This window comes from Passer domesticus, chromosome 3 (genome assembly GCF_036417665.1).
Source record: "Passer domesticus isolate bPasDom1 chromosome 3, bPasDom1.hap1, whole genome shotgun sequence".
Classification (NCBI taxonomy): domain Eukaryota; kingdom Metazoa; phylum Chordata; class Aves; order Passeriformes; family Passeridae; genus Passer; species Passer domesticus.
In genome coordinates this window covers 23799836-23826081 of record NC_087476.1, presented here as the reverse complement: position 1 = coordinate 23826081, position 26246 = coordinate 23799836, and the positions used below count along the sequence as shown (strand labels likewise).

Below are 26246 nucleotides of genomic sequence, written 5' to 3'. Positions count from 1 at the left end.
AGCCATTGTTCCATGCCTTACCGGCAATAGTGATAACTGTCTATGCAAAATGTTATATGGATCATGTAAATATTTTGAAGCATAACATAGTGGTAGTGTTTTCTTAGCTTGTGAACTGTTACATCAAACAGCTAATTATGTTATGTTTCAAAATGTTTACTCTGTAAATGAAACACTGAATATTCTTGTGCTGTGTCAGCAATGATATTAGTGTGGACATGACACTCAACACAACTCTTGCTGAGCCAAATTCCCAAATATATTCTAAAAACACTGTCATTCCTTTCCTGCCCAACTCATCTTCCCCATTATCAAATATTACTGTGAAGAAGAAAAAAGGAAAACTGCGAGAATTGAATCATCTGGAAAAATTATTAAATTAGGTATCTATGACTATTAACTGCTATTTTTTTTAATCTATGCCCAGTTCTGGTGATGAAGATGGTCAGTGACAATCTATGAAGTGAAAATGTAGAATAAGCCACTCGTATTCCACATGCTATCAGTGAGCTCTTGAGAGCTTAAGCACAATATGAATATGTATCTAAATCAATAAAGTCCAGAATCCATTATTCAGAAAGACTACAGTGCATGATAAGCATGCAGCAACACCAGTTCAGCACATCCTTTTAAAGAATCTGTTTTATAAAAACATTACTACATATTCTTGCAATTACTTATGATCTGTGCTAAAATCAACATAATAGAATTTAAATCCAAGTAGTTACAGTATAGTTACCTTGGCAAGCTGCCTGCATCCAATTCACAAAACACACTGCGCTTAAACTGTTTTTAATGTTGTGCAATACAGTTAGGACCCTCTGTCAAAGTATTTAAGGTCATGAGATTTTATTTTAAATGCCAAAGAAAATGAACTAGATACTACTAATATTGTAATGTTCTACCTTAAAAAGCCATAGCTTTACTCTTCTAACTTTTGAATTATAGACATTTTAAAAAAAAGAAAATCTGAAGAAATATGATGAGCAGTGATACTTCAAATATCATCCATTTACTACATTATTGTAAAATGCATAATTACTTGAGAAAGTCTGAAGAAAACTGAATGAAATAAAATAATTACTTTGGCAAGTACAAAGACCTAAATAATTTACATCTATAGAACTGAATTTTTCATATAAACAAAAAATAACAAAAAGACACTACACAAACATCATTTCTCTAACTTCATCAGGGCAAAGTAACATATAATAGTAGCTAAGTACAAGTCTATGTAGAAGACTGCCATCCTCTTCTCTTCATCCAGACCAGAAACTCAAAGAGCTGTTCAGTACAGGCAGTACAGGCAACCATCCATATTTTCAGAGATGGATTTTGTTATCTTTCTACCCCTGATGTGTACACACCACATTTTAAAAAGAAAACAGTAAAAATTCTCAGCTCAGGATTAGTTTGAGGTCTTCACACCTCTCTCCCCTCCCCATGAAAGCATCTACTTGAAACTCAACTTTCAAGTACACAAAAACTGAAAGAAAGCAGGGTGAAAACCAATGAATTGATTTCAAGACCAATTAGATCTTTCCTTTTCATGTGAATGTGTGTGCAGCGAAGATATTAGACAGAAAGCTCTGCAGTTACGTGCAGTGTCCCAAGTACTCACCCAACTCTTGAGTTCCCACCAGCTTTCTGGAATGCCTCCAGTGATTCAAAGCTTTACATATTGAAACCAGAGTCCATAGTTAGACTTAAAAAATAACAAATGGTAGGAGAGCTCATCCATTTGTTTGCTAGTATTCCATCAACTTACAGAAACAGGACTCAGCTCATAGCAGTATTAAAAAACTGCATGCACTAGTAAAATTGATTTTCTGTTACCATGAACTAAAGTATACAGGAAATGCAACTAATCTCCACAGGAAGAGCATAACCAGCCCACAGCAAGACAAGGGAAACACCATACCTTGGTACACTTTCTTCCAATGGGTATCCACAGAAATACAATGTAGCTTCTTGTTTTCCTATCTTAATTTCCCAAGGATAACCTTTAATAACACAGACCCTTACTTCATTCTAATGAAATACTCTCAAATGCTACTCAAGGTCCATAATTTACTCTTTTTTAGAACTATATTCTTTGTCCACATCTCACTGAGCACTTTTAGACCAAGCCTGCTTTCATGAAAGTGTAGAATAAATACCACCAAAAGCTATTTTCTTTAGAGACAATTCCAAATAACTTTTAAGGATATTGAATACTTTGAATTGCCTTAGAATACAATCAAAAACTAATGCCAAGATCTAGAAGGGAAACATTTTGAATTCGCTCCATTGAAACACCTCCTTTTTACATGACCTGTAGAACAATTTTGAGATAAGCATATCCTGCATACACAAACATCTTAACAGAAAGCAAATTTATCAAGCTAAGCTTAGCATTAAAAAATATTTACATGAGTAACTTTTCTGCATTAAAAAAAGAAGATAATAAATGCATACCTTAAATGTTTGCTTGATTAAATGACCTTTGTTAGAAATCGAACATTAATACAAAATTCCAAAAACGCCTTTCACCAGGGAAGATTGTTTTGTCTTCATTCAGCAAAAACAAGCCAAGTTAAATTTAAGAAGCTTCTCATTCTTTTGGCTTTGACTTTTCAGAGTTAGTAATATTAGGAGTAGGAGGGTTTTGGATTATTTCTATTTATTTTCAAATTTTTAAAATCCCATATGTTGACATTTTGATAAAATTAATATTCTACTAAACCAAAGAAATTTGTGGTGTTTGGGGTATTCTGTGCAGGGCCACAGTTAAGACCCAATGATCCTGATGGGTAACTACCAACACAGCATATTTTTTGATTCTATGACTGACTATTACAAAATGATAAGAAATTCACACATAGATATTTTGGCTACATACAAATTAAATACATTTTATACCAGAAGCTTGCACAAAAAATAACCATCACGTGTATTACAGGGTTTATAAACATTTTTTCTCTATAGTCAAATATAATTAAAAAGATCCAAGCTTAAAAGATTTACAGTTTTAATTAAATAGATCCAATAAAAATTACCACTTCTATTATTATGACCAACTTAGTTAAATCCCTATGAAAATATGAGTGCACCTACACATTAAGACTGGACTCAGCAACTCAAGCTCACTGACTAGTGGGGAAGAAGTTCTGCACTTTTAAGATGCCTAAACCCATGGAACAGAGCCTGAAAAGTATCACCAATATGTAACCTGAGTGACTGCATCAGACTTTGAAGACAGCAACCATGTTGGCTGACTACTTCCACACAATGGAAGACAAAAGCAAACTCAACTACTGACTATATACTTAAAGACTGGAAATTAGAATGCAAAAGCTCAGAAGACAAGGGGCAAAACCCATACCATCATATTCTTAGTTCTTTGAGAGAGCAGAGGAAGAAATATTTCATTATGCGGAATGTACCATTAGAAACACAGGAGTCACTAACCATCCTGAAACATGGAGGGAGTGCCCATCCTGGTAGCAATTCCTGGAGTCATCTCACCCAAGCACCTACTTTGTGCCAGGAGAGGACAATGAGGTGTATCAGGCTCAAATCCAGCTACATGGCACACATGTCCCTTAGCTTGGAAGTCTCCACCAGAAATGAGAAAACCTAACACATCTGATATTCTGGCAAAACGTGGCTTATGTGGCTTGTTGTAGCTGTAAAATGCCAGCAAATATTGTTATTTTGGGCAAAAAATATAAATACTGGATTAATTCTCTTAACTTCACAAAATTCAACTTGTCCTGTGATAAACTCCTACATTCATCCTACTACAAATAACCAAAAAACTTAGTTTTAGAGACTTTTGCTTTCATTTTTAAACATCAACAAGTTTCTTTCCCAGTACAATCAAACAAACATATTTTGAAGTTACCTTCTATCCCAGGTAAGCAGCTGATCTGAGGGGAATCTTCTGCCACTTCTAAAAGGTGTGAGCAATCCTTCAGTTTTTGGAGGTACTAGCATTGCTCTTAGATGACAACATCCTCAGTTCATCACCACAAAATCAGTATTCCTGGAAGTAACCAACTTTCTGTTGCTAATTCTGACTGAATTCAATTCAGTGGATAGAACTTACAATGGACCCACCCTGTGTGTTTGAATTGCTTGTTTCATAAAGAAGAAAACAATCTGTTCTTGTTAGAAATTGAGATTTTGTGTGGAACTCAAGCTCTATGACAAAACAAACTGTAACATGAATTATTATTGGTATTTTTAAATGTTGCCTCTCTTTCAAGGGTTTAAAGCTTAAAATTTTCTGCTGCTTGATATCCTTCCATCCTATTCATAGGCAGTTAAGATTTATTTAAATACTCATATCAATGACTGAAGACATAATAGCTGAAATGGCACAATACTTCATTGTATGTCAATATCAGCTTTTTATTAAATTAATTTTAAATTTATTTTTGTTGAACTGGTCCTAGGACCAACTGTAAAGAGCCAGTACCTCTATGCAAAACTTAAAAAGAACATCAAGATATGAGATGCAGCTCATTAACTGCTCCCACTAAGAGCAGGTAATTAAGTTCAGCCCAAGAATTCTGACTAAACCAATGAATCTTCTCTAGAAGAGGATGCAGCTCACAGACAGTAAAAATAAAATCCCACAAAAGCCTTTTTATACTTCCTCTCTGCATATACACACACACTAATGTCAAAACCAATATTTCAGAGAGCATCATAAACATTGAGTTATGCTTTGCTCTAGGAATAGCTTTGTTATCTTTGGGGGTTATAGCTCTGGTTCTAACATCGGTTTCTAGTTTAACTCTTCTTAATTTAACCACTTTTCCCAATATTACACTTCCAGTATTTTCTCAACATACAATTGAGCAAAAATGTAGGGGGAAATCATTTCAAGGTAAAAACCAAGCAAACAAATTCCCCTACATGTCAGTAAGGCCCACACTGAAGTACCATGCTCTGTAACAAATATACAAGATGACAGGGCTAAATTATTAAACTTCATTATATCTGCAAAAAGAATGAAGTGCAATTTTATTTAAACTGTAGGTTGCAGTATGTCCTCCTCATTCCGATGGCTGGCAGAACTACAGTGTGTTACTACCCTTCCTGAAACTGTAGGAAGTAAGAAATCTCCTGGATCTTTTGGACAAGCATGGCGACGTGTGTGTGATGGAGCCCAGCAGTGTCCCGTAACAGCGCTCCCGGGGAGTGTGGCCATGGCTCAGCCTGCCTGTGGCCATGGGGGGCTGTGGCCGTGGCTCCCACGCTGCAACCCCAGCACCCAGCCAGCACCATGGGGACACCAGGGTTGCTGAGGGCAAGCCATAAGCCAGAGCCAGCAGCACTGCCCAGCAGCAGGGTGGGACCCTGGGGAGCTGGAATTGCATCCTACCAGCAGCCACGTGGAGCTCCCCATCCCCACAGCACCCGGCATACTGGGATGTGCCCTGGACTGGCACGTGCTCGAGGCTCAGCCTTCAGAACAGCCTGGTTCTGCTCTCAGTGTCAGCCCCTGCTTCTCAACACACTTGCACGAGGGATGCTCCAGCTCCCGTGAGCATCTGTATCTGTGTGGACATGCAGGTGAGCAGGGCCCCAGGAGAGCACAAACTGCTTCCCATCCTCCCCACCTAAAAAGCGGGGCAGAGGCAGTGGGGAGGACGGAAAGCAGTTTGTGCTCTCCTGGGGCTCTGCTAAAAAGCGGGGCAGAAGCAGTGGGGAGGAGGAGATCAAGAGGATTCTGCAACAGAATTGGAGATAATTCTTGTTTAATAATTATTTGCTGTGAGAGTTTTTAAAAGGAGTAATTGTTGCAAAATAAAACCAGACCACTACTGGAGAGAAAACCAGTAGAAGAAACAAAAGGTGCTCTGAAAGCACAAAAGCAGTGTTTTACTGCAGACTGCAGAGATATAATTAAAAGGTGAAATAAAATAATAGTTAAACAATGAGAACCTTTTCCCTGAAAAAGAAGTTGAGGAAAAAAAACCCTATCAAACAGCCCTCTCCCTCTGAACTCTCAAAGAACCACAAACCTAAGTGAAACATTTGACTTTCATTTCCGACAGGAAACTGAAGCGATGAACAAATACATTATGACTTCAGCTCTCCTGCTCATACACGCAAACAAATTCCATTCTTCCCAAGGAGAAGAAAGCCATATATCCTTTTGGACAGGAGCTAACAATACTTAATAGCTTGATTATATCAACAAGCTGATTCACAGACTTGTGAATTCATTTCAGTGTGTCACAGAGATGAATTTACCAGACCTATTTGTTATTCTTTGTTTACTTTTAGAGTGAATTATTTCACTTTTGGTCAACAGGAAAAAACAAAATCAGGAAACATGTTCACTGAACTGTTGGATTTAAAGGTTATGTGCATATGATATGATATGAGAAAATATGAAAAATCTTGCGACTCTTGGATTTTCTGCAAGCCTTTCCGAAGATGAAGTAATTCCATCTGTGTTAGAGAAAATGCCAATAATCAAAGCAACTCCAGAATAAAGTTCAACCAAGGAACAGTGAGACTGGAAGGTGAGAGAGGAAAAAAAACAAAATGCCATAGGAGTACTAACACTAATTAAAAGTGAAACGATGGAAGAGTCTTTCTTTTAAGGCACAACAAGCTTTATGCAAAATATTCTTTATATTGACTAACAACTGTAATTGGAGCTAAAATATCAAGTTAGATGGACCAGTGCCCTGATTCAGTGTAGGCAATTCCTACAACCTTAAGGAGCAAGAAAATAAGTAAATACACAGCATACCTTCTACACAGGTAGAAACTGCAGCGAGCCTTCTGGAGTATTGTTACTATTGTACATTGTAAAATGCATGAAATGTCTGTATATTATATACTACTATTATATACTACTATTATATACTACTTTAATCTCACTCTGTAAGCAAAACAGTAGTTTATACTGTTCTAAACTTAAAACACCAATCATGCAGGTTTCAAAATCCAGTTAAGGTGAGATGATCTTCATATTATGTAACAATTTTATACAGAATATGTTAGCACAGTAACAAAAGAATTCTTCCAAATTTTTTTTTGCTTACCTTCCTTTTCAGCAAATGATTGACTATCCGCAATGACTTTTGGTATTTCTGGATTGTAACGAGTCCCCTCTGGAAAAATCACTAAATACATCTGTGGAATTTAAAAAGAAGCAAAACAGACAAGTTCTTTTAATGAATGTAAACTGACTGCTTTTACAGAAATTATCAACATTTTATAGGTCCATATTGCATTTAGCTCATACCATTGACTATTGCAAGGATCAAAAGAAAATCAGAATACTTGAGCTAAAATTTCTTAACTCTAAGAAACTTACTGTTCAACGTTCATAATAATTTCCTTTGAAAATACACCATAGAATATAATCCACGTGATTTAGGGAGACAGCATGTGTGAACAGAAGTCAGCAACTCAGGAGCAGCTGATATCAACAAGAGTATCAGTTTTAAGAGATTTTGAAAAGACTGACAAATAAATCACAAAGTGATCTTTTTTTTTTTTTAATAGTGATCTTGCCTCTAGTCTTTCCTTATACTGAAATATACAATAATTCATTCATTATTAGAAATACTATTAATTGAAATGATGATAGATCTTAAGTGCCTTTTGTCTCTCACTGTATTGGACATTAAAAATATTAGGAACTCAAACTCATAATTTAGCGTAATTTGAACTTTAAAGTCAAATTCCTTTAAGCATGCGTGTCTGCAAGGTTAGATTTCCCAAGTAAATTAATTTGTTTGCCTGCTCAGCACCAAATCTCTGGGCTCTCAAATCACTACACAGGTAAAGGTTGCCTGAGTATCTGCATATCTGACTATAAAGTCGTGTACCCAAATAGGAGGAGTAAAATTTGACATTTTTCCATTTTCTTTTGAAACAGAACAGAGGGGTTTTGGGTGTTTTGTATGTGTGTATGTGTGTGTGTGTGTGTGTGTGTGTGTGTGTGTGTGTGTGTGTGTGTGATGCATAATCCCCTACAAACAAAGCTGATGCAAAACATCACTTAAACAGTGAAAATTCCATATTGGATGCTCATCTGCAGAAGAAATTATGGTCACAAATGATAATTGCTATGGAGTTGAACATAACACATTCATGGTAAAATGCCTACTGTAAATACTTAATTTATTAACTTCGCAGAAAGCAGTCTCAAGAAACATTTGAAAGACAATAAGATAATGGATTTACAAAACAGTCCAAGGAATATTATCAGTGATTAGACAGAGACTTTGATAATTGGGAGTGCACATCACATTAAGATGCAAAGTTAAACAAAAACTCAAAAAGAGGCACCTAGGAATGCAACCTTGTGCTTCTGGCTGTCAGAACATTAGAGTGTGCTGGTACTTGCACTTATGATTGTGGAACAGCTACAAAAAGGGCTGAATGCCAAAAGACAGGCCCCAGCAAATGACCTCTCCAGAATCACCCCACAGTGAGGAAGGTTGAAAGATGCACTAAAATGCAGAGGTGGGAAGAAATCTAGGAAATGTGCCAACCAGAGAAGCCTGCTGGAGATCAAGAAAAAGGAGAGCTGAGTACATAGCCTAGAACCTGACAGGGAAAAAAAAAAAAGAAAATCAACGTCAAAAATAGCAAAACCAGTGTCAGTAGAGTAAAGAGAGTTAGGAGAAAGACTGTACAGTACGTTTGGGGAAAACTGGCAGACTGCAGGGGCAAATCCAAGAATGTTCAAGGACCCACAGAAATCCAAGATTCATATAGATTTGGTGGTGAGGGAACAAAAGAAAATGGGTTTAAGAGTCAAGGTGCTTACTTTTTCATATATAACTGTAGCACAAGTATAGGGACAAGAACAGGAATCCTTAGACCCAGATGTAGTCCACACTTCCCCCATACATTTCATATATGAAGTCTAATGTTGAGATATTTAAGTGACCAAGTAAAACTTTTCAGAGGTAGCTGGAAAGGACATAACATTCAATGCCAGGTGCATTTTTCTTTCTTTTCATATATGTGCTTATGTGCAAAACTTGTAATCTGGATGCTTAAAATGGTAATTCAAGATGGGCTGTTCCAGTTTCACTCACTTCCATTAAAGACTGCATTGCTGAGCTCTAAATTGTAATACAGCCACTGTAACTGGTCATAGAGCAAAGGAAGTGAAGCATACAGAACAGGAATATCATTCCTGGTACACAGCTCAGCACTTACAAGCAGGCAACATTGTTACTGGTCTTCAAAGCAGATAATCACCCCCAAAAGTTGGCTGCACAACAGGGAACAATATCTACTTACTCCAGTCCTATGTGCATAACACAAACCAGGGACTGAAATTGTATTTTACTTATTAGTAAACCTCTACAACACAAGCAGCCAAACAGGTTTTTTGACCAGAATCTGAATATCTCTGAGTTGAAAGCACACCAACAAGACAGAGAAGTGGCCTTTGCTTTAAATTCAGCATAAAATAACCTACTATGTAGCTCATTAGGACTGTTTTAACAGTAGAATTCATGAATGTAAATAGATGACCTACTTATACTCACATACAGTCCTGCACAAGACAAAGATATCCTGCCAGTGCCAGAACAACTTGTACGACTGGCTTTTCTCCCACCATGGGCAGCAGAAGTTAAATCCTTAAGCACTACTTCCAAAGACTCTAAGAACTACAAATCTCTAAGATTTTAATAACTAAATAAGCTCCCCTGAACTTGGAATAAGAACTTGTAGAAATATTTTAATTGCCTAGAAACACTAGCTGCAGTTTAGACTGTTTTTAATACAGACTTTTCAATTAGGGCAATTAGCTACATAAAAGTTACACACTTTATTGCTGCAAAATACAGTGCTCATGTTCAAAACAGCACAAACAGTTTTGGATTACCACAGTCCCTGATTCATTGAGACACCAATTCTAACCCAAGTAATAGGTCCCTATGCTCAGGTATGTGGTACTTTCATTCCTTCTGTGGAATGGGTGGGTGTCAATAAACTTGGTATCTCTCATCCATTTGAAAGCTTCAAGGAGTGGATCAGGATTCATTTAGTAGAAATCTACTGATTCTTGCTGGAGCCAGAACATCAAAAAAGATGCAAGTCTTTTGCACTTTGCCAATCAGAGGCTACCTGAAGAGTCCCCAGTGCAATGTCAGTGCACTTGCTACAGCCCACAAATGAAATGAATGGAAGATGGTAAGTGCATTCTCCCAAACAGCAATGCTTCATTTCCCCAGCACTGTCAAGGTCTCACAGGCAAACAGAAACAGCAATGGCACTAAGCTGGGGGGTTGTCCTTCCAGAGAGGGGATAGGGCAGCTGAGGGAGTCCCTGAGACAGATCAGACTGCCACAAACTGAGGTGTGGGGAGAGCAGGGAAAAGCAAAGCAATACACAAGTCCCTGGAATACAGAACAACCATAAACATACAGCAAGAAAAGGTGGCCAAGGGCTTTGGAGAAAGTCCTGGAGTGAGTCAATGCTACTCTGTAGAAGAACATAGGGCACAAAGAAGTGGTATACTACTGACTAAAGGTGTCTTGCATTTACTGTGCTGTTCTCATGTGAAAAAGGGAAAACAAATATTTTAATTTATGAAATTCAAAATTGTCTTACACAACGCACTCGCTTGATTTTAATATTATTATAATTATTGCTATTGTATCCTGACAGTTAGACAGATTCATATCTGCATGCATTTAGACCACTGCCTAGAAAGTATCCTTCTAGTGAATTGGATCAGAAACATTACCACTCAGATCAGTAACTGAAAAGCATGTGGTATGAGAAAGCCTATCTGGTATAACTGGAACAAAATACAAAAGCTGATGTGGGAAAAGCAGGCAAGGACATCCGTGATTTACAATTGTCAGGAATTTGCAAATTAGTAACTATATCACAAAATTATTACTTTAAGCCTCATAGCAGTTGTATTAATGTGTCTGTAACCTCTGTTTTTATTCTTTGATTAGCATTTCTTCATATGACTGAATGAATGACAAAACCAAAACACATAGTAATCAGCTAAATATTGGTTGCACAGGGTTAAATCCCACATCTCAGAATGCAGATTCCCTACTCTGGATGCATGATAAAAAAAAATAGAAGTGACATTTTCAGTGACATTTCAATAGAAGTGACATTTCATCAAATTGAATAGTTTGCTGTTCAGAAGAGTTAACTTTCTTTATAAATCAAGTAGTTTAAGCATATCAAGTAACAGCTGGATACCCATTCATTTGGCTTACATTCATCTATGGCTTACATTAAAACAACATTAACACAAAAGTGTTCTAAACACTGTGACAGTCTCTGCTCTCACAACAAGACATGTGATTGCAATTTGTTAGCAATCAGTCAAATTTTCCAGAATTTTAAACCAAATCACATCTTGAGTGAATTTTATCAACAAAAGGCCTAATAATGCACCATTTAAGCATATAATTCAATGAGAGTTTGAAAAGCAAAGTGACTTCAGAACTAACTAAGAAAATACATTAGTTCAAGATCCCCACTAAGAAAACACAGGTGCAACAGTGTTTCATCTGCTATCAGCTTTGTGCCTGTCTGACACTGTTGTGCTGCATCTGGGAAGAGGTGGTGAACCAGCTGCAGACTGGAGGGCAGGAAAAGGAGTGTTTGGAGCAGACAGGTGGATGAAAGTCATAAGACAAGGTGAGCAAGGAGAATCATGCAGTCCACTGTTGTCTACACAAAAGGAGGCATATCACAGCACTGATCAAGTTATACGGTGCACATAAGAGGCCAAGAGGCAGCCTTATTTTGCCTGTCAGTTTTAACTCAAATTTACTTGTCATACTTTTACAAAAAAACCCAAAACCAAAACAAAACAAAAAGCAAAAAAACCCCAAACAAAACAAAACAAAACAAAAAAAAAAACCCCAACCAAAAAAAAAAGGTCCACAGTGAAGCGGTAAAGTTTGCTATGTTAAGGAAAACAGAAGAATGGTTCTGTCTTCTTACACATCTTCAATTTCTTAATGGGAAAAGGGATGGCTCCAGACAGACTGAACATTAATCATCTGGATTCTTTTGTTTTAATTGTATGTGGAGAGAAAGTGTAAATAACAACGTGACCCTTAACACAGATTCCCCTCCATCTCTTTTTTATTGGTATATAAATCTTTCCTGAGCAGCTGAAATGTCAGCTCATCTCTAGCACTACATTAAAGAAAGAACTCCACCATGTACACACAGAATGACTAAGCTACACCAGCTGCCCACTAAAGTGAGGAAAGTCCACCCTGAGCTGTACCATACAGCACATGAAAATTTCAGTCATAGATTAGTTATTTTTGCATGAAGCTGATGAGTTCAGGGCATACTTGATCAAAATGTCTTCATTTTAAAAGCAATATGGTTGCTTGTAAATGTCATGCTAAGTTTCAAAACTGCATGAATAATGCAGTAAGGACACAGGTTATCATGTTCTCCTCACAGTAGTAACTGTAGGTTAAAGGCCACTTAAGAACATCTACATTTAAATTCTCAGATAAAGTGGGCTATAAGAAGTTTAGTCTTCCCTCAAATGACAGCTCAATGGTCTGTGTCTTTTACCCTTGCAGATGCAAACATCTGCCTCAGTAAACAGCCTTTTAACAACTTTGGTTTTGTAAATTTAAGTGTCACTCCCTATATGTTTGACTGAGAGATTTTAAACAATTAATTTCTGCAGCAATAATTTCTCTTCTATACTGCAACACCTGATAATATGAGGCAAATGGCAACAACTGCCTGGTATCCACCTCCAGGCTCTGTGCTCATTCCAACAGCACCAAACTCCTAGAGAGGTAAACAGCAGCAAAAATCAAGCGTACCCAAGTGGTCCCATATTTATTAGGCATTAGCTTTGATAGGTTAGGTATAGGTTTTCAATCTACACACAACTCAGGAGGGAGAAGAAATAACAAACAGAGACTTCTGGACAGAGACTCTCCACAGACAGAAACTTCTGGATTTATTTCACTTACTAACCACATGGAAAGCAGAACCACATCAGTTCTTGTCTTTACAGAAAAGCTTTGTGCTTAAACCTCTCCTTACATTCCAGCTGCACTAAAATGACACACTGCAGCAAGGCATTTGCAGGTTTCCAAGGACATAATCAGAAGAGTTTCTAGGCACATCTTCCCAAGACTGTATTAAAAGAAAAATGCACATTTTTCTAAAGGAGATTAATTCAACACAAACTATGAATTAAGACTCTTACCACAATGTAGACCTTGTAATAACAACAAACCCCTGCTTTTTAGGGGGTGCAGAGGGATTTTCTGCAGCCAGGAAAACCAGACTCAAGCAGAACCTGTCTTTTTAGCTAGCAAGAAAGCCATGGGCCTATGCAGGAAAACACCTTGCTGGTTTATTTCATCCAGACTAACTAAAATGAATTTAACCAGCACTCAGCAGGGGGAAGAATTGCTTTGGGGGATGACTACAAGTATGTTTCACACATCCTGCAAGCAGTCTTTGCTTATTCCATTACACCCCAAGTTTTGCAGCAAGTAGAATCTTTACCACTGACATGTGGCAAATAATGAGGCAACACAACCTCTTTACATCCCAGGACCCTCCCTGGTAAGGAGGGTGCAGGTTCCCACCACTGAACACGACCATCTTCTCCATGGACATCATTGATTAGATACTGTTTAGTTGTTGTAATGTATTTCTGGCCTAACTTATATGCTAACAATTGGAACTTTCTTTTCTTAATTACAACTTAAAAAAATAATGCTAAATCTTAACTGAAGACAAAATGAGTTTGAGCACTGTCTGAAATAGGGACACTTTACTCCTTTAGAGCCCCACAGTAAGCACAAGGTCAATTCCCTTTTTCAACAGAGACATATGTACAAACATAAACTCACCATCTCCAAATAAGAAAAAGAAATACTATTATGAATGTCAAAACAACCCATGAACTCTTTTTACCCAAGTCTCAGGATATAAAAGTTTTGACAATATGGGGAGTCTAAGTCCTAATAACACAATTTTAAATAAAATAGAAGTTTAGCTGTTCTATATCAAGGCTTGCTTAGTTGTTTTCTTTTAGCTTGGCCAAAAAGGAAGAAAAAAATCTAATGCACAGCAAGTAATGGAGGCAAAGCACAGTGATTCTAACCACTGAGCCACAAACCATACAGGGAGTCATGAGAAAAGTCACTTGGCAGTAACAGTCATTCTTCAAATAGAAAATTATCAAGAGTTTGTTTTGGGTTTTTTTCCCTCCTCCAGGCATAGCAGACAAAGTTATTTAATTCTAACATGTCATTGCCATTAAAAATGATTGATTATTGTGATGACTAATTAACATTTGGTAGGAAAGGTTCTTGACTTTTAGAAGTTGAGTGTATCAGTCTCTGACAAGCACACAGTAGTCAAAATGTCGTTTGAAACAGAGGGTTTCTCTTTTGAAATAGAGGTTTCTCAAGGAAGGTACTGTAGTTCATGTTCTAAGTCCAGATCCCCCTTGTCCTCTACAGAGAGGACCACAAAGCTGCTGTCACTCATAAAGAACCAAACTTTCCTCGGTTTAATTAGAGGTATCACTCTAATCACAGAAAGTAACTGTAAAAACACAGAAAGAAAACAAATCCATGATTACCATCTTAGCAGTTTGTGGATATCGGGCATGGCTCTTTTCTCCAACAAGCCTTTGCCATTAAAAAAGTCAAAGAAATGAGAAGGAAGGTATAAGCTTACTGGAGTCTCAGCTTTCATCTGGGCCCGCAACTTCTCTCTCATTTCTTTCTCATTGAATTTGGCACTTCTTTTTACATAGACTCCTCCATGCTATCAGAGAGAAAAAAAAGGAAAAGCATTAAATATTTAAGTAGTTTAATGTAGAATAGCTGACAGAAGAACAAACAAGAGACAATGACAAGTCACCTTTATGACTCACGCTACAAATTGCCTACAAGACTTTTTCTCCGATCGCAAAAACATGTGAAACTAATTTTACATTTGTATGTACTTTAGCTCACAAAATCTGTTTAAATAAAAATCAGATATAAACCCCCCCAATGCATAAGACACTTGAAGAGTCTTGTTTAAAGGTGCTAAGTAATTAACTAGAAGATGGCATTAGAAGTGACCCCAGGGTATTTATTCTTGGCAACACTGACATACAGCTTCATTTGTGTATCAGGGGAAAATCACAGAACTGAAGTTACTCACATGCAAGTACTTACAGGTCAATGCTTTCAATTCTAGGTGCCCTCTCTTAAATAGTAACTAATGCAAATACTGGGAATGCAGGTATCATACTTCTACCTACAAAGTTTATCAAGAGCACAAAAGTAACTAGTGCACTTAACCTCCATGCACTTTACTAGAGAAGCAGACTTTTAATGAAGTCATATAACAAGATAATATTTGAATAAGTAAACCAAAATCTTCACAAAGCAAAGAATTCTATAGAAGTATTTTTACTGAAAATTATTATAAAAAGTAAAACTATGTCCTGGAAGAGATTCATTTTATAACTTGTTGCACACAATTTATCACAAAACTTCAGTAAAAGTACACACAAAGAGAAATTTGCCCTATCATTTCCCTCTTCCACCACGTTGTTTTATCTACAGAGAAAGAGCATGTAAACAAACATGCACCAACTGAACTACTGATACAATGAAGTCTGGAAAAAACATGATTAGCTTCCAAATAACAGAATTTAAGGTACATACAACAGGTTTGAGGTACATTGTTTTCATGAGTTTTCTGACTGATTCCATAATTTCGTAGTACTCTTTTCTGCTCACCATGACAATTGGTATTAGGATTTGTCAGACAACTTCTGTTCAGTTATGGTTTTGCATGCTCTTAAAAGAAAGGTGACAGAAAGATTAAAACTACTAAGAGCTGAGCCTCATTCAAACACCTGATCTCATGGAAAGATACAGTACATTGTCGAAACAGGGGTGGTGGCTGTTTGCAGAGCTGTATCCCTGGAATGGACTGAAATAAAATTTGAGGGGTTAGGAGGAGGCAGGCAGAAGAGGTGGTCATGCAAAGTGTTTCCAGCATTTGCTTTTCATAATGTGAAGAGATAGCTGCTTAGCTAGTGGTGTTTGATGTGACTTTTGAGTTGTTCTTCAAATACTGCAGTGAAAGGGAACAGAAAGCCAATGATGCATTAACTGCATACTAAATATTCTGTCTTAACTTTATCATCTGTGGTTCACTCCCAAGGTGAAGTAGCCAACTCTAACACTCAGCTCTGCTGCTGTGACTGGCAGGGGACCAAAACCATGAACAGAATTCCCCAGCTCACTGAGCTTGGCTGTGGCATGGTGTTGGGACCATACCACAAGCAGTTTAACAGTTTCAGACAGAAAGCAGCATGAACAGAAAAACGTTTCTTCAGCTGTGTAGCAAACAGAGAGCCTCATGTTATCTCCACACTCCACATATAAAACCGTTTTCAAGATCTGACACTATTAAAGGGAAACAGAAGTCTTAAGCAGACTTAAGTACAGCTGTATTCTGACACCCAACACAACCACCCCTTCCAGGAAGGGCAAACTCAGTTTGGTATGAGAAAAAATTCATCTACTATATAAGACTTCCATGTAATGGGCAGGTCATCATTCTCTGTGAGCTCAGCTAGGTCAGGCTTTGATAAATGAGTGAAACCTAGAATCGAGGCATTCCCTTACCATCAAATTACTAATCAGCTGCAGTAAACTGGAAAAATACCGAACCAACTTTTCCTTGTTTGATTTGTCAACTTGGACAAACGAAGTTACTATTGGACTTTTTGGTCAGGGACACACACCATGACACCAAAGATAGATCTGGTGTTGTATGTCAGACATTTTAATGCTCAGAAATAGATTTGCACTTCTCAAGTAAGTGAGCACAGAGTCATGTAACATAAGAACAGACAAAGTATCACAAGATCAGTGTTCACTGCATTCACTCCAACTCCACCACTATGGCAGGTCCCCATGGCTCAGGGGTACAAAGCTAAAGAGAGGTAGGATATGTGGCTAAACTTAGGAATAGCCAAAGGGGTGCACAAGCTAATGCTAATAACAGAAAAGATAAAGACGTACTCTCTATGTTAGAAAGTCAAGCTAACTGTGGGGTATCAAAAATACTTTTCAAAATTACATCCCAGCCTCATCAGAGACATAAGATAAATAGGAATGAGTTGTTAAGCAAATAGGAGTGATGGGATGAATGTAGCAAATGATAGGGGCAAAAAAATATTTCAGAACCACCCAAAAATAATAAAGTCAGTTTTAGGAAAAGAAAACGGTTCTACTTAATAAATCAGACTTGGAATATAATAGGTTAATTTAAGTGTTTCTTTTCTTTCCTTGCTATTAGATAGCTGCCTCAAAAAAGAATGCTAGTTATGTGATTGTATATAGCTCAAATTCCCCAACTTGTATTGCATTTCCTTTTCAGTAAGAGATCAAATATATGAACACTCTTCAAAACAGGTTTCTGGAAGTACTGTTTTTAAGGTTATAATTTTTTTCCGCTGTACTTTAAAAGCCCCTCTCTCAGTCAACAATGGATTGTGTTTACAAATATACTTCCTTTGTGCCTGAATTTTGCTCTCCTGGACATCCAGACCACGTTTATTTCCAAACAGGATGTTTACCTGAGGAAGGGAATATGAATTCCGTAAGCATGGCGTAATTATGTGGCTCTGGAAACTTTTAGTGGAGTGTAAGTGACATCACTGACAGAACATCAACAGGAAGGGCAGGAAGTGTTTTATGTTTTTGCACTGTTTGGTGTGATAAAAACAATAAAAATACCTATTAGCTTGCACTGCAGGCCTTCTGCATCCCGTCTCAGTCATTTAGCTGTATATGCATCACCACTGCCTATCAATTGTGTCACTGATTTAAATATATATATTAAACTATATATAATCACCCCCCCACTAAATCTTGCAGAAGTTTTATTTTTTGAGGAATCCAAATCTGAATAGATTTTATTTAATATATATACCTGTTTTGATTAAAAATGTAGGTGACATTCAGATTAATTTCCACAGGAACCTCCTTTTAACAGTCAATATACAGCTCAGGAAACTGAGCACCGGATATTCCACATAGCTTAAGTAATTTTCCAAAATCTTGAAAACAATAATTTCTGGAAATCTAGTGACAGTGGATGGAATATATATCCTGTTTGTATTTTAATTAAAGCAGACTCAAATCACCACCACTGTAATGACTAAAGGCAAGGACAAAGGACAAAATATTTCCATGCAGCAGATCAGTCACTTTGGTGGACAAAAAATGTAGAGAATCATTAAAGGCAAGCATTAGACAACTGAGAATTCCATTTTCTCCTTATGCATACCCTTAGTGAGCCATGACAGGGTCTGACAGTTTGACAGTTATTTAGGGGACAGGGACAGCAGATCTACCAATAAAAGAAATTGTGAACAGTTTTCTCCTTTTCTCTGCAGCATATACTTCTCTAAACATACCAATTTTAGCAGAAACAATGGCAATCCCATACTCCAGCCTAGATCTATAGCCTACTCACTAAAGTGCTTATCTAAAAGAAAACAAAGATTTTCAACCATCCAGCTGAAGACATTGGATGTGCTGCAAAGATGAGGGAAAGAGTAAATCCTCCTATTTGAACATACACCTGTAGTTGCCTACTCTTCATACACTCCTTTACAAATTAATATACAGTTCCAATCATACCCAGCATAATATTTTTCTGAATGTTCTCCACCTTCTTGCCCTCTTGGACAGTCAACTCAGGCAAACTATCTAATTCTATTAGAAGTATTTTCCTAAGCATGTGGGTTTTTTTTTTTTTTTGGTTGAGGTTTTTTTGTTGTTGTTGTTCTGGTTGGGTTTTTTCCCCTTAATTTTTTTGCCTGGACAATGGAGTGAGGGACAGAAAGTAGACTAATATTCAGAGATCACACAGAAAAGACAAAGGAGAGAAGTCTTATTGAATAAGACTTTGTAACCACTACCCAAAACTTTACCCATTTCTATTCTAATAACTAAGCACCCATCTAAACCCTGAGATAAGTACCATGAAGCCATTTCTGCTCACCTAGAAAAAGGCCAGTGCTTCCAAAACCATCCACCTCTACATTTTATCTTGTTTCACATAGAAAGAGTTCTGCTTTCAGAAAAGCAAAGAACAGACACAACAAATTCACAGAGGGTTTTAGGGAAGTAAGCCATCTACACTGCTCTCCACCATTTCAGACTGAATATCATATCTACTCAGTACATTGGCAGCTCAGTGACCACGGCCCACTGCTTCTCAGTAATTGCATAAAACTGAGTCACATCAGGTTAAGCTGTCAGACCAGAAGGAACAAAAGGAATATTATGCAGAAAGAGGAGAAAGAAAAAGGTGGGAATACTGTTAGACTCAGGTTTTCTCCTAACTGAAGTCCAAAATAACCATCAACATTTTCATGGAGCCAGGATCTGCCTTTCCTCCACACTACACTAAGATCCATTTTTTCTCTTCTGTATTGTGCTAAAACCTAAATAACTGAAAAACAAGGAAGTACATCAAACAGTAATGCCAATTTACTCCCAATTTGTAGCACGATACACAGCAAAAAGAGTCTGTTTACACCTGCTAACCTTCTGAGAGCAAGACTACAAACTGGAGTTTTAGACTGTAAAAAGAACAAAGTTTTAGAACATTCTGAAATATTTAGAATATTCTGAAATTATTTAGAACATATTTAGAACATTCTGAAATATTTAGAATATTCTGAAATACTCCTAATAGACTCCACAGTTTTAATTCTATTATAGGTATTCATTTAGAAAAGTGAATCTTTAGTAACTGTCTCTCAACTAAGATACACATCTAACTACACAAAGTGAAACCAGTGGATGTCATGTTCAAATAATTGAATGCAAGCTCAGAACTACATCTTCACAGCATGCGTGGAAAAGGTGGAAAATACATCTTACGAGTTAGACTCACAAACAGAAGAGTAAAGTGGCTCACCTGTGAAAAGTACCACCCGTACAGTGGAAGCCATTTTAAGCCATCCTTCAAGACATAGCGGACGTGCCCGAGCGCGTTCTGCCTGATCGCCAGCATGTCCGCAATAATCCAATCAACTGCAACGACAAAAGCCCAAAGCAATCAGCTAAATTACCCCTTAATTGCCACTGATGAAACAAAAAGTACATGTTGTATGTATAAATGTCATTAAAGGTGTCTGAACTAGAAGTTCTTGCTTGTTAGGACAAGCCTGGAAAGAGACAGTAAACAGACAAGCAGGTTTTTTTTAAATCTATAAAAGTGTTAAGCAAAAAAAATACAAACCTGTACACTGATGATTTGATAAATATATTACATTTTCTTTATTTTTTGGCAAATCCCCGTAGATAATTACCTAAAAAAAAATTAAAAAATATGCAGTATTACTTTATAATTTATTTTCATTGCATTAGGCAGTGATGAGATCCAATGCAGAATAGGCTTTTTACTAAGAAAACTGTCAGCAAGTTAGCATCATTACCAGACAAACACCCTATCACTACATCAGTACCCACCACACAGACAACTGTCTTATCAACAAAGCTGCAAATATTAATTAATGATGCCTTAAGAAACTTATTCTGTTCTTGTGCCATAGCCCCAGAACTGGATCCATGGAATGTGACCTTCAGCCACAAGCTCCATACATTAATATAATTGAAGTTAATGAAGAATCACAGACATGTACAAAATCACCATTTAATTTATACATCTAATGAATAAGACATGCTTTAGCCAGACACCTGCTGTCATTCAAACTAAAACGGTAACTTTTCCTGGATTAGATCAAGAACAAAATCTCAACCATTTGCCATTATTTTAACCATCAAGAGTGAAAAAAAAGAAAAGCATGAGGTTAAGAGGTGCCTTTAAATTAGTCTATGGCTTCCAAATAGCAGGGTTTTTTATATGTTTTTTCCTCTGCTACATTAAAGACGCACTTCAACCTTGTAGTGTCTCACCCCTGAAAGGTACTGGTCTACTAGAGAAATAACCTTCTGAGAGCATGACTACAAAACAAGATGCTGATGCTAGAATCTTGGTCACCCTTTTAAGATGGATTAATTAAATTAATAAATTCCTCATTTTATATTTGAAAATAATTTTAATTCTGAACTGAAGAACCAATCCAGCTGTTCAATTACCTTTAATAAACATTTTCATAACTTAATAAAGCATAGTTTTTCTAACCAGTACATTCTAGGTAGGCTTTCACTATTCTTTGCAAATGGACATACTCCTTGTCTCTAGAAGTTGGCTGTATCATACATACACGCTACTTTGAAATTATTCCATTTACCAAAAAAGCCAAGTGCTATATGGAAGGTTTATCCACTTATTTTCATCACTTCCCTAGTCTGGGCAAATCTGGACTTTCATCAGGAAGAACTAACATTGATATGTTAATTGGCATAATTTAGTATGCTAATTCTCATATTGATCCTTATAGGAAGTCTCTACCAGCATCTCTGGAAATTGTCATCTCTCAGGGAACCTGTGATACTGGATGGCTTATGTCTCATATTGTTAACTCTAGGCAAAAAACCCACAAAAACACTGTATGTTTCACATTCCTGCTGTTTCTTCTTTGAAAATACAACCACACTGTTGATCAAATTTTATTTTCAAGGCCAAAACCAGATATTGGTGAACTGAGATACTCAGTTAATATGTGAACAAGAGATAATTCAGCATAGAGTAAAAGAGGATAAAACTTGAGTTATTTTTTTCCAAAATGAAAAAGAAAAGGCATGCACAATAAATTCTAACTGAATAATATTTGTTACAAGTTAGTTGACAAGTATATTCTGAACTGTATTTGAGAAAATTGAACAAGATTCTGCTATAAGAGTAGTCTTCTCATTGAAGTAGCAGAATTTATAACCTTACTGCTGACACTAGGTAGCACACACAGTTTAGAGCAAGGTAGCAGTCTGAGGTTGACCTTACAGTTCACGTGCACAAATTCCTCTGAAATAAATCCTCCTACTCTCACTTACAGAGTTAAAACTTCATTTTACAAGTGTATGCTTTCCTAGCACTGTTATGCACAACGTCCATAAATACTGCTTTCTTTAATTTCAAGTTAAGACTACACTATGCAGTTTCTGGCAAAGAGAATTTTAGAGTAAGAGAGAAGGCCCAATACAACAAATCATTAAACCAGAAGGTCCTGAATGTTATTTGAGCTTTTCTAAAATGTAGAGGAAAAATAAGAACAAGAGGAAAACAAAACCTGCCCTTGACCCCAAGAGCTGCCCCACACAAGAAACAGGGTTTGAAAGACACAATTTATAACTTCAACTTGTAAATATTTCCACTTTAATTTACCAAGTCAAAATCTCAGTGCAATCAGACCCACAATTTAAAGCACTCATTTTGGACTATTGCATGGGTAAAAACAAATATAAAGGCTCATTCCCATTAAAAAACATATACGCTGGTGTCTGCCAAATATAACAGTTAATCTGTGTCATTTTTTATTTCAGTAAGATTGGATCTAGTTCACTTTTTAACCCCAGAGGAACACCCACTCACTGTTCCTGTAAACAACTTCTATGCACAACATTATGGCTTATCCTAAGGGTTAGATATGTTTACATGTAATGGATCAAAATCTTTTACTCATGATAAAACATACAGCCAAACTGTTATACAGAACTAAAATAGAAAAAAAAAATCTTATTTATATTAGTTCTCATTAAACACACAAAAACTGGATGTTTTATTTCAAAGTGAAGGTAAGAATGAGAAAATCTGAAAGCTCTATTTTAGGCTAAGATGCCTCAGCCTAAAAGGATGCACCAGCTTTATCTGCAGCATCATCGACTTCAGCACCGCCCATCTCACTGATCTGGAGGAAAGGCTTACACAGTTCATCAAAGGCCAGCAAGCAGCTGTTCACCTTAGACACTCTCAGTTAAAGAACTGAGCTACAAACTTACAACTGTTACTACAAGTAGCTAAGAATGGCAACTTCCAGCCTGCAGTCCCAGGAGACACCTACTCTGCGGGCACCCACGCAGCTCTCCTCCTGAGACCAAAGCATTTTTCCTTTATCAGGCTTCTGAAAATATTCACCGCACACAACAGAGGGGTAATAGTTAAGAGTTTTGAATCCTACAGAAATGTTCTTTTCCCTTTGAGATGATGTCTGAGTAATTAACCTGCTTGTGGATAAGCAGGAGAAGAGTCTGCTCAAGACAAGACTCCAATTTCTGGCCATCTGATGTGTTTAGGTAAGCCAGAGCACCTAATGTATATTATAGCTGCAGAAGGAAACAATCCAGTGCTCTTCTTCATGGCCTCCAGAAAACCTCAGACTCCCTGCTGTTTTTCTTAGCTAACTTTGCAGAATTCCTTGCTGCAGAGGCTGTGCAGCCTCTAACTCTTTCTCATTTTGCTGGTGCAGATGTTTGGGGGCCACAGTGAATTACAGAATTACAGGATATTCTGAGTTGGAAGGGACCCACAAGGATCCTCAAGTCCACCTCTTAAGGAAATGCCCATGTAAGGATCAAACCCATACCTTGGTGTCTCTAGCACTGTGCTGTAAGGCAGCACTTGAGTGACTCTCCTGGGACAGCACTACAGAAACAGGAGCCCACGGTGCCCACCTGTATTCGAGCCCCTTTGGATGTAACCTGAAGACATCAGAGAGGCTTAAAGACCCCTAGCCCTCCTCAGAGGAGCAGTGCTGCTCCCAGGACATGCAGAGCATTGGCAGGGGTGGTCTCGCCCCCTGCAGCCAGTGCTGGGGAAGCAGTGCAGGACATGCAGGACATGCTTGGGAGGCAATTTGGATTTTAGTATAGTGTTTCCGTATTTCATGCATGGCTCTCCTGTCAGCTACAATGAAGCAAGTGAGGAACCTGTTCATTTAGAAGAGAATCTGCTGTGTAAAAAAAAAAGGCACAATGGAGTCAAGCAAAGAAAACAAGTCAATAGGAAGAGCAACACAGCAAGCCAAAGTAAGCAGAGATTTGAGGGAAACTGTTTAAAATGCAGATGTAGAGTCTAACACTGCAAACATTACTTGTGTACACAACACTGAAATGTGTGCTTTTAGCCTTGTTTCAGTTGCCTCACAGCCCAGTTCGCAGTAATGGGTAATACAGTTAATGTTAATGTGGGCCTTTCACATCTGTTTACACAGCAGCACTGTCAAGCTCAGTACAATGAGGTCTCAAATACAGGGAACTGGATGCTATTAGATCCCTTCCGTGGGAAGGCTGGTACCCAGCTTCCACGGATGCAACGCACCAAGCTGTTCACAGGCTCAGCAGCCACAAGACACACCCCAGGGTATCCTGTCCAGGTGAAGCTTTGATGAATTAGCAGGAAGCTACAAGTAGTTCTGCTGGGAGAATGTACTAATTCAGTGATAGTCTGATCTAGGCATGCAAATGGGAGCTCCTGGGTGATCTGGTGACAGCGGTTTCAGCTTCCCTACCAGACTGCTTTTTCCAGTTCAACATACTCAACTATGGCTGTGCTAATTGTGGGAGGTCACGTAGCAATATGGAACAGCTCTGCATGGCAGCCACACCCGAATAACCCATAATCTGCACACGTTTTCACTGAAACAAGGTGAACACTCCTAATTTAGAGTTAAGAATTTTATTTCTTGCTTATGAAATCTTTGCATACCAAAGAAAATTAAATAGATCATTTAATCACATCCCAGCAGTATCAGTCCAGTAAACACTGCCATGGCAAAAACAACTGTAGGTAAAAGTAATCATACTATCAGAAGGTCTGCTTGCAGGTCAACTGGTGATCACATCAAAATCCTAGCAAAGAGATTACCTTAATATTGTAATTGGATGTGGCTGATAATGGGAGCAGCTAGAAGCTGATCTGCAAGCAGATCTTCTGATAGTGTGATTCCTGCTTTATCAGCATTAAGGCAATGCAACTGGTTATTGCTAGTAAAAACTTGGGCCATCTCATCTGGTGTCTATCAGTCCACCAGCACATTCAGTCTTGGTTCCTCACACTTCTTAATCCTCCTGCCTTCTCTATTCAAAGAAACAAAGAATGATGGTCCCATCTTTGCTGCTACTTCAACAAAACTTGCGTTCACTGGAGTACTTTGTGAAAGCAGAGCACCGTGTTCAGGAAAAACATCAGCTTCAAGCACAGGCAATAGAAACTGGAAAGAGGGATAAAAGCAGGCTAACAGGGAGAGAACATTCCTTCCCTCTTCTGAAGAAGGAGTCAAGAGATCAACACTTAAAAAGGACCACAGAGACTTCCTACTCAGCTGTACTATCCTCACAAAATGTACCTCTCTCCACCTCACTATTACTTCACGATTAATTTGGACTGCGTGCTCTTTGGCCAAGACTATCTTTGTTAGCTGGGCACTACTACAACATGTCTACTACAATAAATAGTATCCTAAAACATATTTCTCATCTGTTTGTTGTAAAGTCTGGATACAATTTTCTGGTGAAAGGGTGGAGTTTGCATGACAAACCACCAAAACAACTAGCCTGTACCCTGTGCAAGCTGACCTCTGCAGCACTGCTGCAGGTATCAAAAACCTGCCTCATGTCTCAAGTCCTTTGAGCTTCCAGAGAAACCATCTCAGACCACAGAAACTATTTATCCTGTTTGACTAGAAACAGGCTCAAGACAGAATACAGATAGGGAATCTGTACTTGGGGCTGACAAATTTCTCAGGTTTTCAGATGCCTTACTATAAGAATTTTAAATGTTTATTTTTCTTCACAGAAGACAAGCACTTTTATTTACATTTAACAGATACAGGTTTCACTTGCCTACAGCATAAGGAGTATGAATAGAACAGAAGAAGGAGGACTTTGATGTTATTAGTTGCATTTTCTCTAGATCTGAAAAAAAAAAGTTTATAAATTTTCTAAAAATCCCTTTAGGACACACAGCTTTAAGGTAACTATCACACTATTGCTACACATCATAACCTCTTTAGGGACTATCTGCTCCACACAGAATTGCACAAGTCTGAAGTCTGCTGCTCAGACAGCTCTAGCAAGCTCAGCAGCAAACCAGAAAATCACAAAGCAATCCATTTTATTGAAGCGGAGTTCAAACATTCTGCAGATATATATTTTACTGGGGCTCAGTAGAAAAAACCTTGCTAACAGATTAAGCTCTGGAGAATATTGAAAATATTCCTATATATAATGTAATTAAATTTCTTTTTAAAATACATTTGTGACTTGCTTCAACCAGAGAGCACACAACTTTAGAAAATA

At 37.6% G+C, this 26246-nt stretch overlaps 1 protein-coding gene across 1 annotated transcript in view; it reads right to left on the bottom strand.

Moving 5' to 3' along the window:
- AGPAT5 (1-acylglycerol-3-phosphate O-acyltransferase 5) overlaps positions 1–26246 on the bottom strand; it is a 56091-nt gene that overhangs the window by 20711 nt on the left and 9134 nt on the right. Inside the window, exons 2-5 of the mRNA XM_064412151.1 lie at positions 20290–20359; positions 19966–20081; positions 14698–14787; positions 7053–7143 (exon numbers count right to left, since the gene is read on the bottom strand). Coding sequence (XP_064268221.1) covers positions 7053–7143; positions 14698–14787; positions 19966–20081; positions 20290–20359 — 367 coding nt within the window. The remainder of the gene's footprint in view (positions 1–7052; positions 7144–14697; positions 14788–19965; positions 20082–20289; positions 20360–26246) is intronic.